The sequence below is a fragment of the Plectrocnemia conspersa genome, unplaced genomic scaffold (genome assembly GCF_051122295.1).
Source record: "Plectrocnemia conspersa isolate PC_06_02 unplaced genomic scaffold, ASM5112229v1 ptg000005l, whole genome shotgun sequence".
NCBI lineage: Eukaryota > Metazoa > Arthropoda > Insecta > Trichoptera > Polycentropodidae > Plectrocnemia > Plectrocnemia conspersa.
In genome coordinates, this window is record NW_028277169.1 from 2,484,318 (window position 1) to 2,499,086 (window position 14,769).

Genomic DNA, 14,769 nt, shown 5'->3' on the forward strand with positions numbered 1-14,769 from the left:
TAAATAAAAGATGGTATATAAAAATTATCAGTATTAAAACAGAATACTTTATATAATAATTACCAGTGAAATACTACAAATATTACAAAGCAAAAAAAAAACACACAAACACAAACTTATGAATATCTTCGATTTTTTTTATTTAGCAAACATTTCATGTACAGTGCACAGTGGTACCTCATAATGTATTAACATTATGTAGTATGTATGTAAACACTTTATTTGATACGAGTGTTATGGTTTAGTTGAGCTTTCGAACTCTATTATTCGAAAGCGAAGTGGCCGTAGTGTTAAGTTTTGATCGATGGAAGTTCCTGGCGGAAGTGATACTTGTATGGCCGTATTCAAACTTTTATATCATTAAAAACGAGGAAAAGCAATGTCCCTTCCTGTTGTCTGGGCAATGCAATGATTCGGGGTGAAAACGAACTAATTTTTGTTTTTTCTATGTAGGGGGCCTATTTATATATATTTATTCATGTTTATTATGGTCAACTCTTGGCGACACTCTGGTACCACTGGCGTGATTTTTGCAAACATTATATAAACTTCCTCAATATTCAGATGAGACTTGTAAATGTCATGATGTAGATTATTGCTTTTATATATAATTTATTAGAATTGGGATGTACAATAAAAAACATAATATTTTTCAATAACATTTATTTGTTTTAAATTCGCTTTTATATTACTAAAAACAATAATACACTATTTATGTAATATCTTAATAAAGTACATATTATGGCAAGAACTGTTTACTCAAATGAATATAAAGATAAATCTCATCTGAAATTAACTTAATATTTCTTTAATAGCAATAGGGTTAAAACAAATGTAATTTAGTTACATATTATAGTAATTAATTATAAATACAAATTTAAAATTTGTTCAATTATACATAAAAAAATATCTAAAACTAATGTATTATAGATATAACTCTAAATACTAAGAGTAAACTTAGATTAATATTTCTTCAACTTTTATTTGATAAATAGAGCAAGTTCAGTTATAAATATTATAAAGAAAATCTGTTCAATTTTTCAGCCAAAACATATATGTATATACATCAAGCAATTTAACAAATTGTGATTTAATTATTTTTTGGTTTATATGTATATAGGAGTACTTGCTAATTTCTCAAACTTATTTTATTATTTATTTAACTTTTATTCTTATCATTACTGAGACTACGTATTTTTTTACTATATGGTTCCAAATATAGTATCACATTCTCAAAGTCATACTTTGTTCAAATCGGAAAGCGAAATACAAGAGAACAGCAGGGGAGATTGTCAATTGAATAAAATGTTAAGCAAGTGCTTACTAAAAAAATTCAACATTTCCAAATGTCCAATATGAAAGGAATTAATACATTTGATTCATGCTTCCAGGTTCAATGTCATATTAATTGATAGAGATTTAGTGGAAATTTTCTTATTCAGGTGTTAAAAATGCAGAAACTTCAACATCTTCCTGTGTTGAAGATGTAGATTCTATAACTTCAACATCTTCCTGTATCGAAGATGTAGGTTCTACAGCTACAACATCTTCCTGTGTTGAAGATGTAGATTCTATAACTTCAACATCTTCCTGTATCGAAGATGTAGGTTCTACAACTACAACATCTTCCTGTGTTGAAGGTATAGATTCTATAACTTCAAAATCTTCTCGTGTTGAAGATGTAGATTCTACAACATTAACATACTCTTGTGTTAAATATGTATTTTTAGCGGAATGTTTCTCGTTAGTTTCTGATCCTGTCTTATTCTGTTTATAAGGAAAGCCATCGAGGTATGATAAATCCACACTACATTGAAACGGCTGATAGGAGTCCGAAGACGCAATTGGATTTTCATTGAACGATGACATGTTCATGTTGTCGTAATGGTATCTTTCATAGGACGCCGTTAACTTGTTAATGGCATCATATACCTTACAACTAGACACAACAGGTTGGACTGGACTAGTATACTCGTCTAGTTTAGAAATAAAATCCCAATTTTTTATATAATCAGGGACAGCATTTTCTTTGCTATAGTAATCATTAACGTTTGTTTTAATAATTCTGGGTGTAAAGGAAACTGAGATGTCGAATTGGACAACATCAAAATTATAAGGGAAGTTACTTGGGTCGGGCGATTCCGTGAATAGAGATTCTACTAATTCGCTTAAGTTCACGTCAACGTTTAAGTCTCTCTCTATATCGCTAAAGGATGGGGAAAAGGGAGAGATGCACTCAGGTTCAGAAGACTGAGCATAATCACCTGGATCAGGATTGAGACCACCCAAATCAAAAATATTTTGAGACAAGTCGGATAATGAATTTGTACTATGAGTTATGTATAAATCATGAATCAGTCGAGGATTTTCTATTTGTGAATTATCAGTATGGGATGTTCTTGTACAGGTAGTGGCTGTTTGTGTGGTGTTTGTATTACGGTATGTAAGGTGTATCCTGTTTAAGTTATGCATAATATTTTGATGTTGCGATGTCAGTATATACGGGGAGGATACAATACTAATTGATGGAAATGTTATTTCTCTGTGTGTTGTGTTTATTATTAAACATTCTCTACAACCAATTGGGTTTACGCATGAATCATGAATCTGTTGATAATATCTTCTTTGTGAGAAATCGCCAATATAGGGCGCTATGAAATAGTTAGTGACTGTTTGTGCAGTGTTTGGATAACCATATGTATGGTTTATCCTATTAAAATTATTATGTATATTGTTTCTATTATGAGATAATAATGTATCATTAATGGTTCTTTGTACAGTATTTATATTACCGTATGTATTGTTTGTCCTATTATATGATGCAGAATTATTAGCAGTGACTACTTGATAATGAACCGTGCTATGATCATTGGATAAATTTACTATGTAATTAGTTTGGTTTATGTATGGTTGATTATATATTATATGTGAGGAATCGCCAGTATGTGGCGCTATAATATAGTAAGTGTTTGTATCACTATATATATGGTTTATCCTATTGAAATTATTATGTATATTGTTTTCATAATGAGATACTGCATTGATAGTGGCTCTTTGTGTAGTATCTATATCATCATATGTATGATTTACCCTATTAAAGTTATATGTATATCCACTATTGTGATACGATGAATTATTATCAGTGGCTACTTGAGAATGAACCGCGATATTGTCATTGGATAAAGTTACTCTGTAATTAGGTTGGCTTATGTATGAATCATGAATCGGCTGATTATATCTTATTTGTGAGAAATCGCCAGTATGGGTTGGTATGATATAATTAGTGGCTGTTTGTGCAGTGTTTGCATTAGTATATATGTGGTTTATCCTATTAAAGTGATTGTGTAAATTGGGTTCATTATGAGATAATAATATATTGTTAGTGGCTCTTTGTGCGGTGTTAATATTACCGTATGCATGGTTTATCCTATTAAAGTTATGTATACTTTCTTCATTATAATTATTAGCAGTGGCTACTTGAGGATGGTTGTCAGTATATATAAAATTAGTTTGGTTTATGTATGCATCATGAATCGGTTGATTACATCTTATTTGCGAGGAATCGTCAGTATCGGACGGCATGATATAGTTAGTGTTTATATCACCGTATGTATGGTTTATCCAATTAAAATTATGTATATTATTTTCACTATGAGTAATTAAATTGTTAGCAGGAGCTACTTTAAAATGAGCCGCACTATTGTAATTTGATTGAGTTACTCTGTTATCATTTTGGTTTATGAATGTATTATAAATCGGTCGGTGATGTCTTACTCGTGAGGAATTGCCAGTATGGGACGCCATTGCATAGTTAGTGGCGCTTTGTGCAGTGTATGTATCGCCACTTGCAGGGTTTATACTATTAAAGTTATTATTAGCATTGTCTATTTGAGAGTGAACCAAACTATAGTCATGTGATTGAGTTATTATGTAATCGGTTTGGTTTATGTATGAATCATAAATCGGTTGTGGATATCTTGTTTCTGAGAAATCGCTAGTATAAGACGGCATCATATAATTAGTGGCTGTTTGTGCAGTGTTTGTATTATCGTATGCATGGTTTATCCTATCAAATGAATGTATGATTCCTCCATTGTGGGATAGTAATATATTGTTAGTGGCTGTTTGTGCAGTATTTGTATCACTGTTAAAATTATGGGATGCTGTGGTTACTTGAACCATGCTATTGTCATACAATTGATTTGCTCCATAATCAATTTGGTTTATGTATGAATCATAAATCGGTTGGTGACGTCTTCGCGAGGAATCGCCAGTGTGGGAGTCCATTATATAGTTAGTGGCAGTTTCTGTAGTGTATGCATCATTGTATGTATGTATGTTATCTTGATTATGAGATTCCAGATTATTAGCAGGGGCTACCTGAGAATGAGTTACTCTATAATCATTAGGGTTTATGTATGCATCGAAAACTTCTTGGCGATATCCTATTTGTGGGGAATCGCCTGTATAAGATGCTGTTTGTGCTGTGTTTCTATCACTGTACATAGAGACGAACCTGCCAATATTTTGTATAATATTAAACGCAGATGATTGTAAAGTAGATGAATCATAAACCGGTTGATATTCTCCTATTTGTGAGGGATACTGAGTATCGGACGTTGTGGCTGTTTGTGAGGTGTATAGCTCACCATATGTTGAGTCAATATTTTCTAAATTTTGTATAGTTGAAGAGGGTACAACGTATGGGGATGAAATTTCCCCATACGTTGTATCTAAGTCTATTATATTAGTGGTAGGCATGTCTTCACTATGGGACACCGTTGTATTAGTAGTAGCTATTTGAGAGTGTACCGCGTTATTGTCGTAGGACCGAGTTACTGTACAATCAGTCGGATTATTGTTTGAATTATAAATCAGATTGCGAAATTCTAACATTGAAGGTACACTAGCATCTTCGACTGATTGAACGTTGACCTCGTTTATGTCCGATGTTTTTATGTTCGAAAAGCTGTAATAGGTTTTCTCGACGCCAAGCTCATCAACCACAACGGAAATAGTTGGATATGTAGTTGATGGAGCTGGGCCATGTGACATCGAACTAGTTGGAACGTTTTCTGTCCTTTGTCTTTTGGGTTGACTCCTACGGCTGCGTTCGTTTTGTGATGTCGGTACACTCTCACCAGAAGAAGAGCTCTGTGAACTGCGGTTTCGCTTATTTATTTCTAAAACAAAAACAAAATTTGAGGTATTGTATTGTCATTAATCACTATGAAGTAAGTTTATCGTTAAATATACATCAAATAATTAATTTAACATTTATCCTTTTGTCATTTAACAACTCACTTTTTGCTTTGTTATCCTCCAAATTGAATCTGTTTCCTTCACCATCCGCCATTTTTGTAATTTGGAAAGAAGAAAACCTGAAAAATACGATAAAAAACGATATATATATATATATTACCCAACAGATTATTTAACCCTTTGAACGCGGAAAGCGACTATAGTCGCTTAATTGATTTTTTTATCTCTTTACGCAAAAATCAGTAAAAAAAATTCTTTTCAAGAAAAAACTTTTTTTTGTGAATAAACATAAAATATCATTTTAAATGAATAAAAATTGAAAAATCAGAACATTTAAACACAGTATCAAGGTAAAATTTTCATTTTCAAAAAAAAAAACAATAAAATATTATTTTTGTTAACGCGTTCAAAGGGTTAAACATATTCATCATTCAATGAACCGTTCGTTTCGAATTATTTAATTATACCATACAATTGTAAAAAGCTTTGAAATTGATGCACTGAGCGTGAGAAATAAAATCTCTTACTATTATTATACGTATTAAAGTCGGTGGGACTTTGTCATAATAACCAATAGCACCAACATTAGATTAGCGCTCGGTGCAGACCGTACGTGACATTAGACATCACTTTGGTGAAGTCTTCAGAAATATAAATGTTATTGTGTTTCTTTATAAGTATCGGCCATAAATTTCAAAGAAGTAGCGCTCCAAGCCTGCTCGATAGTAATTGGTAAACGTTTCAAACTTGTCTAAAATTACAACGCAATACCAAGCTTTATATTAAAAACGGACGGTAATATAACTAATCTTAATACACAAGCAGTTTGTCATAAATGGCCGTTGCAAAATTTCCCCAGTTTGACCATGTGTATAAATGCGGATATACAGGATCTAAATGATCACTTTCGTTCAAGGCACAGACCGACAACATCATCGAGAACTTTAATCAGAACTTTTGGAATAACTGAGTTTGTTCAAACTCGAAATCACGAGGAACTGCTTCCCTCTTCAAATCAAACTGATTCTGCCCGGCGTTTGGAATCCAGAGCTCAATCCGTTTTGGTGACTTGATCCCTCGGACACAGACACGGAAAGAGTACATTAACATACATATACAAACTGTAAGTGAATGTATTGTTATAGAAAAATATACACTACTAACATAAGGGACAGGACAATTATTAACTTTTATTAACCAAAGTGAATACTCACAGACTATTTATATTTTAATGGTGGTATTTTTTTTCACGTTATCTGAAAACATAGAATAAAAATAATTTAGGGTAATTTATTTGGAAATTATAAATAAATTCTCATTAAAAAATCATTAAAGCAATACGAATATTACAAATTAAAAATTAAATACGATTTTTTACATGAGTGAGTCGAATTAAAACTGTAAATTTATTTTAGAATGAACATAATATTGTAGTTTTTAATATTTTTTTTGTGTATTAAGCCGTTTAATCAATCACTAAAAAACTAGTATGTTATGAGATAAGGAATAAACCGATCGTTTCGTGTACTTTAAATACTTTATGGTTGTAAAACTACACCAATAATGGTCATCAAAAACGCCAGTTGTAGACAGACGAGCATTCTTCATAAATATAATCTGCTCCCCTCGGCTGATTAAATAAGAAAGATTTCAAAAAGCTTCGAGGCCTTGTTCTAAACACTCACAAGGTGGAGTCACCAGTAGTGAAATTTTGAGAAATAAAAAGAAGGGTGTGGATTAAGAAGAACCATTCACGTACACTTATGGAAATCTTAGTGCTTAGAATATGCATAGATAGCCATAGAAAAATATTTGATGAATTTAAATATGATCCACTTTGGTGTATTTTGTAAAAGTAGCGGCCATTTTAAGCTACTGATGTACTTTCGTGTTGCATGTCTAATTTGAACTGTCATTTATCGACCACTACAGCGGTGTTTTGATTTTTTTATCGCATTTCAAAGATTTTAAATTGACTTAAAAAAATATATTGAGTATATTTTGAAATTTAAAATTCACCTTTAGATTTTTTGCCAATCAAATAATCTGCTTAAACTCTCTCTCTCTCTGTGTATAGCGAAGCTGTTAAGATTATCTAAAAACATATGTTATAAAATTAGTTAATCATGCTTTACCTATCAGATTAATCAAAAAAAATAATACTTAAAAATTACAATTCTTTACATATTTAATATTTAATAAAAATAACATAAACATTTATAAATAAAAATAATTACTATAATTGTTGATATTTTTACTCACCGATTAAATTGTTGACAATCAAATAATCTCAAAAAGTGCTCTTTATACTGCGGAGTTATCTGAAAATTCAGTATAATATTAATTAAGCCTTCTTTTCTAAAATGTGTTTACAACAACCGCTATACTAAGATTCGTATGCTCTTTTAACGGCTTGTAAACGAGTTAAAACATATCCAATAATATAATTTACGGGAAGAATATATTAAACAACATTACAGTGTATGTAATCTTGGCATATGTATATATTTGCTTTCGTTACGCACAGGCAGAGCAGGCGGCCGCCTATTGCAGCCAAATTAAAAGGGCTGCTCAAACCCACTTTTATTTTATAAGAAAAATTAACAGCCGAATCTCAAGTTGCAAAACGATAATAGTGTGTAATAAGAATAATCATGCAGTAAATACTTTAATAGAAAAGCAGTAATTTTTAGTCAGCACTACAGAATCCAGGACGTACTTTGACAAAGTGCCGCACTTTGGTTTATAAGATTATATAATAAAAGAGCGCATTCGTTGCATAACATATACCTACATAAATAAATCAACGTTAATAATCTTAGAAAATAAATTTTAATTTTAAGAATTAATTTATTAGATCAAAAAAATCTAAGTTATTGAGATAGCAAAAATAGGAGGATTCTTTTTTGTCATTATGGATCTCATCCACGATACCAGTGATACATTTTTAAAACATACCGGAACCTCCAAATTTTTAAAACGTACCGGAAATTTCACAACAAATTCAAAACTGAAAAAAAATTGTGCCTATCTGCGCCCATGTAACACAAATAATCAAAGTAACAGGTTGTTTGTACAAAGTCATACAAATACAACACAGAGTCTTTCTTCTGTGACATATAAGCACATGCAGCCGATCGTCTTTTATTCTGAATTTTGACCGAATGTATCGACCGTATTCAGGGAGTGCAACCTCGGTTGACATAAGATCGCGAACTTCGGTGAAATATAAATAACATCTGTCAAATAAATTAGATTAATTTATTAAAATTTATTTGCGAAAACAAATGCGAAGACTGATAAGCTATCAGTGATTTCTTGATAACACATAATTCTGTAGCAATCATGAAACAGGATAATATAACATTACGAAAATTTTATAAAACATTACTGAAATGTTGAAATAAGTTTTTTTATTCTCACAAATTAAAAAAAAAATATTGTAGTGATCCTACGTTCGGTATTAAAATGATATTCATTCTGCTCTTCCGGATACGATAAAAATGTATAGATGTAAAAATCTTATGAACTGGTCTAACCCGATTTTTTATTATTATTATTACTTTGAATTCGATTGGACAAAGACCGTAACGAAGGCGGAGACTGGGAAGACTCAATGTGAGGTCGCGGCCAATTCGCTCGTAATAGCTTGATTTCTCCTTACATATACATAAATACATATATGTTACAACCGGTTCCAACCGCAAGACAACATTGGTCCCCTAGTTCTAAAGCGTTCCACAGTAAACATTAAATAAAATGATACGTCTAGAATCAATGCATTTTTTAATTTTATTTTTATTATCGCTGAAACGTATTATTAAAGAGAAACTATTTCTATTTATAAAAAAAATGATATAAATAAATTAATGTCTTATATATTTTTTTACAGAAAAAGAAAAAACATAATATTGCTCTCCTACTGTAATAATTCCGATAGAGCAAATAATTAGGTAGATTATGTATATAAAAGTACGTAGAATAAGTTTTTTTTAACATTTTAGATCTCATACCGAGCCCCTTTTTGTAATACGAATGTAAAAGTATATCAGGGGTGGCCAAACCTAGTTGCTCCCTGATGTTTTAAAGCAAAAATTGATACGTTTGAACGCATAATGAAACATTTTCGAAACCTAAAACCATTGTGTGATTTCTTAGGATCGTACTATGAAATTATTAAATTGTAATATCACACTCTTAAATGTGTTACAAAAAATATTAGTACAGAAAATTTTAGAACGGACGTCGTACATTTTTTTATTTTATTAATTTATTCCACTGGTCAATATCAGTAAAACTGTATTTATTCAATAAGCGGATGATAAAAATATCACATATAACTATATAAATTATATGTAAAGCCTGACTATAAATTTTTGATGTGATCAATTGACGAGGCGGACTAATTGCTGGCGGTGAATCGAGGCAATAAATTTTCCGGACCCCAAAAAATTAAAAAAAAAAGCTTTTTAATGAGTTTTACAAAAGCGCTGTTTTACGTGTGGCTTTTTTGCATTGGTTTACTTCGGCTTTTAGAGCAGTTGCGATTCCTTTACATAAATCACCATAATTTTGGTTAGAAAATAAATAAAAACAACTGATTAAGATGAGCTTTTGATTGTGTTGACACAGTCAAAAGCGTTTACCTAATAAATTCCTATCACCGATTCCCCCATTCCAAATTTACTAGCATTTGTAGATAATTGGATTTAATCTAATGAAACTTCTTATACTATAATTAATTTAAGAAAAATCATTTGGTTAGGTTTGGGTTTGAACAGCAGATGAAAGTTTCGCAATTATCAAATTAAGTTTCATAGACATTTTAAAGCAGCATTTAATTTCAGTTAAATTATATTTTCGCTAGTAGAAATATATATATCTACTGGTGAAAATGTATTTGGACTTCAAGAGTGAAAATATATCTCTACTGAAAAATACACATTCACTTTAACATTAATTCATCACGTGTAAATAAATAATGATAAGTATTTAAATATATATATATTCTAAATATAGAAAAGTTAAAATCATATAATTTTACTCGCATCTGCCAAATAAATCACTGGCAAAAATCTATCGGTGAAAATGTATTCCGATAAGATTTCACCGAAATGACATATTTAAAAAAATATTCTTGTGATAGATTCTAGACTGATTTTAATTGGATTTTATTTGAGATGTTTAGAATCTGGGACGTCAATTCAACATTTTCCTGGAGGGGAGCAAAAGTTTTCCAGGCAGTGGTCATTTTTTTAATGTTTTCATTTCATTAAGATTAATAGTATTTCATTAAATGATATGAATTTTTCTGCAAACGAAAATATTTTTAAAACACCGTGTTTTAAAAATATTTTACAATTATATATTTAATTTACATTGGTAAAATGCATTACATTTTCTATAATTATACATTTTTAATAGAGAAAAATATAAAACAGTAAATAAGTGTGCAATATTTGTTTGCGCAATAATCCAGTCAGCTTCAATCCCATGCTTCCACCACCGTGTCTAAAATGTGGAAGGTGGCAGGGAAGATCTCTGGCCAATGAAAGTCGAAAAAGATAACGACGAGCTTTTTGTGACGGGAGGGAGGTGTGAACGAATGATTCTCTCAGTAGTGGTCGGTCCTTTACATTGCCTGCGCTTTCGTCCGTCGTTATGGAGAATCGTAAAGACGAGTGGCCAAAGTTTTTGCGAAGGGCCAAAGACGCCGACGATGCGAACTCGTGGACGTCCACCATCACCTATCATATTGAAAATGGTGATCTTCAAGATACCGGAAAATTTGATACCCTGCATCGCTCGAACGTCTTCATGATTCGCTCCAAGAGTGCGCCAGACATTTTGCCTAAAGTTCTGTCATCCGAGTCGAAGGAAGATAAGAGTGCCGAATCGACTACGGCCGATCCTGAAAAAGCAGCGGGATCGTCTAATGAATCACTCGAACCAACTAAGATAGTTTCCGAAGAGCTATCAGCGAAGTCGTCTAACGACGAAACAAATCAATCACTCGAGGAATCTAACGGGAAGCAGAAGAGCAATATAAACACCGATTGGGGGATGAAAGTGGAACCGAAATTGAATTCATATCGTAAGTGGAGAAACTACAAGAGAGATCGGAAGATTACCGCAGTGAACCGGGATTGGAATAATGAAGCATCTAACCAGGATTGGAATATTGGCACATGGGAGCCACCAATGGATTATCCGCCGGTTTACCCTCCAATGCCGTGGTAATGTTTTATTTATAATCTTAATATTATTAATATTAATAGCGATAAATCTTCGATCTCCAAATTCTAAAATTACTATGTTTTTTTCTTTATTTCTATTGAATATACCTAGCAATGTCAGCTTAAATTTAATCGGGTTTATTTATAGAAAAAATTCTGTTGCAACGTGCAGGGCCGCCGAGAGCGAACCCTGGGAAAACAATGATTCCGGGCCTCATGACAAAAATGGAATTTTATATATTTTTTACATCGTAATATAATTTCTTGAATAATAATGCTCAAATAAATATAAAAATTAGCATAAAAAAAATTTTTCACGTGGACTATTTTAATTAGGCATTAAAAATATCTACTCATAATATTTACTTGATAATTAGTCGTGTTTTCTTTGCTGCTCAGTGTTGCCATAAAGTGAATTTCTAGTCCAGGTAAAAAGCAATAAAATCGAAAACGCTCGATTATCAATCGTTTATATTAAGACCTTTTATTAAGACTAAACCGATTTTTCCCCAATATTTAAGCGCAAAAAACAATTATCATCTTTGTAAAGAACTCTCTAATAGTGCTAATTTCTAATTTTTTATTTTATTATTATGTATTCTAGCGTTCAACCTATGGAGCATTGCGCTACAACGTACAATAATGGGACTACGTATTATGAGCCAGTAAATAATGGGACTACGTATTATGAGCCAGTAAATAATGGGACTACGTATTATCAGCCAGTAGGCATGATGCAGCCTCCGATGGCATTCGCTCCGCCGCTAATGTATTTTTTTAATTTTTTATTCAAGTATTAAGACACTTGCTTTTACTTATTACTAACAAATTTATTTTTAAGGCTTTTTTACATATCTGTTTATTATACCTAATACAAAATACTTCTCATTATTTCGCCATATTCAACTGCATGATATTTTAAATCTATCCATCATCGTCTTTTTTTTTCTTAATCTATATACGTGAAGTGCCATAATGAAAGTTCCAAGAATATAAATAATTTTTTAAAGGTTTGGCAACAGCAAATGTATGTTTCACAACTGTCAAATTGAGTTTCATAGACATTTTAGAGCAGCATATAATTTCAGCGGCTATTAGTTAAAATATATTTTCGCTAATAGAATTATATATCTACTAGTGAAAATTTATTTGGACTTCATTAGTGAAAATATAACTTATGGGAAAGATGAAATCATATAATTTTACTAGCATATGCAAGAAAAAATATATTTTTACTGGTAAAATTATATTCTACCGATATAATTTCACTGAAATGACATATTTAAAAAAATATTTTGGGGATAAATTCTGAACTGTTTTTTTAGATTTTCTTTATGGAATAATTGGAGAATTTCTGGTTTAGTATAATTTAAATTTTTCCAGGGGGGGGGGGGGTAAAATTTTCCCATTCTGTGGTCGTATTTTTAATATTTCATTATATAGTATTTCATTAAATGACATGGATTTTTCTGTCATAATTCAAAGATGGGGGGGGGGGGCAAATGCTTCCACCTGTCCTCCTCTAATGACGTCTTTGTTTACTTCGGCTTTTAAAACAGTTGTGAATCCTTTCCATAAATCACCATAATTTTGGTTAGAAAATAAATTAATATAACTGATTAAGATGCGCTTTTGATTGTGTTGACACAGTCAAACGCTTTAACCTAATAATCTCCTATCACCTATTCCCCCATTTAAAATTTGCTAACATTTGTAGATAATTTCATTTTTTTTGTGACAAACTTTATTTTACATTTTATGATGTATTTTTTAAGGGGTAATTAGTAATCATTTTTTTTTTAATCTCAGACCGATCGTACCTCATCCACCGCTAAATGGTGTTCCGATTTATTCCATTATGCCGACGGATATAATAGTTCGTCATCCGCCGATCGAGTATGTTCAACCATATGGACAACCGCTTAATTATTATCCTAATGGTGAGTTAACAAAATAATTCCATTTGTGTTTCATTATTTATAAAACAAAGTTTATTTTTCCACAGGGTATTACTAAGATGTTTTGAACTTCTTCGCACATCTATCACTGAAGATTAAATATGTACATATTTTTTTCATTGAATTGTAATTTTTTTTCTAATTAAATATTTTGCTAATCTATTTCTTTTTTTCATTATTAAACTAATCCACATATACAAATACACTCATAAAAATACGTGCACATATTACATATTATTAAAAAATTAAATTATACCAATAAAAATATTTGTAATGCACACCTAAAATATATGTGCAACATCCCACATAAACTGTTTCAGTTCCTTACAGCAATCGCCGAAAACATCCTTATGTTCAACACAATTTTTGTAATTTTAAGCAAAACAAAAATCAGCGAGTTTAACATCAGATTTATCACATATCTCATTCAAACGTAAGCTATTTAATAAATGGACAATATAGATTTTAACATGTTTATAAATAAAATGCCAATCTAGGGAAGAAATGGCAAATCATGTTTTATATTAATTACCTACACAAAGTCTGACCGTTACTAGAAAATGCAGCAAAGAATTTTTTTTCTGTGGAATTAATTCATTCTCGATCGTAAAGTACTGTATACTTTTTCTTCAGCATCAACAAAAAATTGTATACTATCAATTGATTATATAGATACAAATATAAACAGTCGTCTGCAGTAGTTTCTAAGGATGCAATGCGTTCTGCTTGAAAAAATACTTTTGGCTGCGAGCTTTAGAATGCCCAAGAGAGTCACGATCGCGTCCTTAATTCTTAACCGTCGCGGCTAGAACGTCAGCTATCCAGCTACTCAACAAGTTTGTCAAACACAAGGATGTTTTAGCGGTAGCTATGTGGAAGTAAAAATATGGCCATTAAGATACATTGGGAAAACCTGTCAATTTATAATGGTCAGATTTGTAATAAAAAATTAAAAATATATTTAAAAAAAATGACGACAATGAGCTCAATTAATTGGTAAGTCTTACGTATACCACATAGTTTATGTTTAATTTTACTAGCGATAAATTAGCTCTAATGTATTGTGAACAATGGTAAGCCGTTTTTTTAATTTAACTCAGCTATTAAGGCGTAGAAAGTTTGTGATTTACAAAAACTTCACTAAACCACGTACTGTTGATCGACTGACATTTATAGAGCTATGCTGAATTTATTTAATGGAAAAAATGTACAAGTCGTTACAGACTATTTTCACTACAAACACCATAATTTTTTTAAAAAGAGGGTTTGCCAAACTATCTAAATTACTAATATATTATTGTATTTTTATTGGA

At 31.2% G+C, this 14,769-nt stretch overlaps 1 protein-coding gene across 3 annotated transcripts; it reads left to right on the top strand.

Annotated features, from left to right (window-relative positions):
* Positions 1–1,013: 1,013 nt before the first annotated feature.
* LOC148234664 (uncharacterized) lies at positions 1,014–13,610 on the top strand. Of its 3 annotated transcripts, XM_088186594.1 has the most exons (5): positions 1,014–6,385; positions 10,687–11,498; positions 12,103–12,267; positions 13,308–13,438; positions 13,504–13,610. In XM_088186594.1, the coding sequence occupies exons 2-5, from the start codon at positions 10,924–10,926 to the stop codon at positions 13,512–13,514; spliced, it is 882 nt and encodes a 293-aa protein (XP_088042720.1). In that variant the 5' UTR covers positions 1,014–6,385; positions 10,687–10,923; the 3' UTR covers positions 13,515–13,610. The 3 variants fall into 3 exon arrangements, with proteins under 3 accessions (XP_088042720.1, XP_088042721.1, XP_088042719.1); XM_088186595.1 differs by lacking the exon at positions 10,687–11,498; XM_088186593.1 differs by lacking the exon at positions 1,014–6,385 and having other exon boundaries at positions 6,405–11,498.
* The last annotated feature ends 1,159 nt before the right edge of the window (positions 13,611–14,769 follow it).

Excerpts from the sequence above, each read along its gene's own strand:
- LOC148234664 (XM_088186594.1), top strand. The coding sequence starts at position 10,924 with ATGGAGAATCGTAAAGACGAGTGGCCAAAGTTTTTGCGAAGGGCCAAA. Across the intron at positions 11,499-12,102 it reads GTTTACCCTCCAATGCCGTG|CGTTCAACCTATGGAGCATT; the intron begins GTAATGTTTTAT and ends TATGTATTCTAG. Across the intron at positions 12,268-13,307 it reads GCATTCGCTCCGCCGCTAAT|ACCGATCGTACCTCATCCAC; the intron begins GTATTTTTTTAA and ends TTTTAATCTCAG.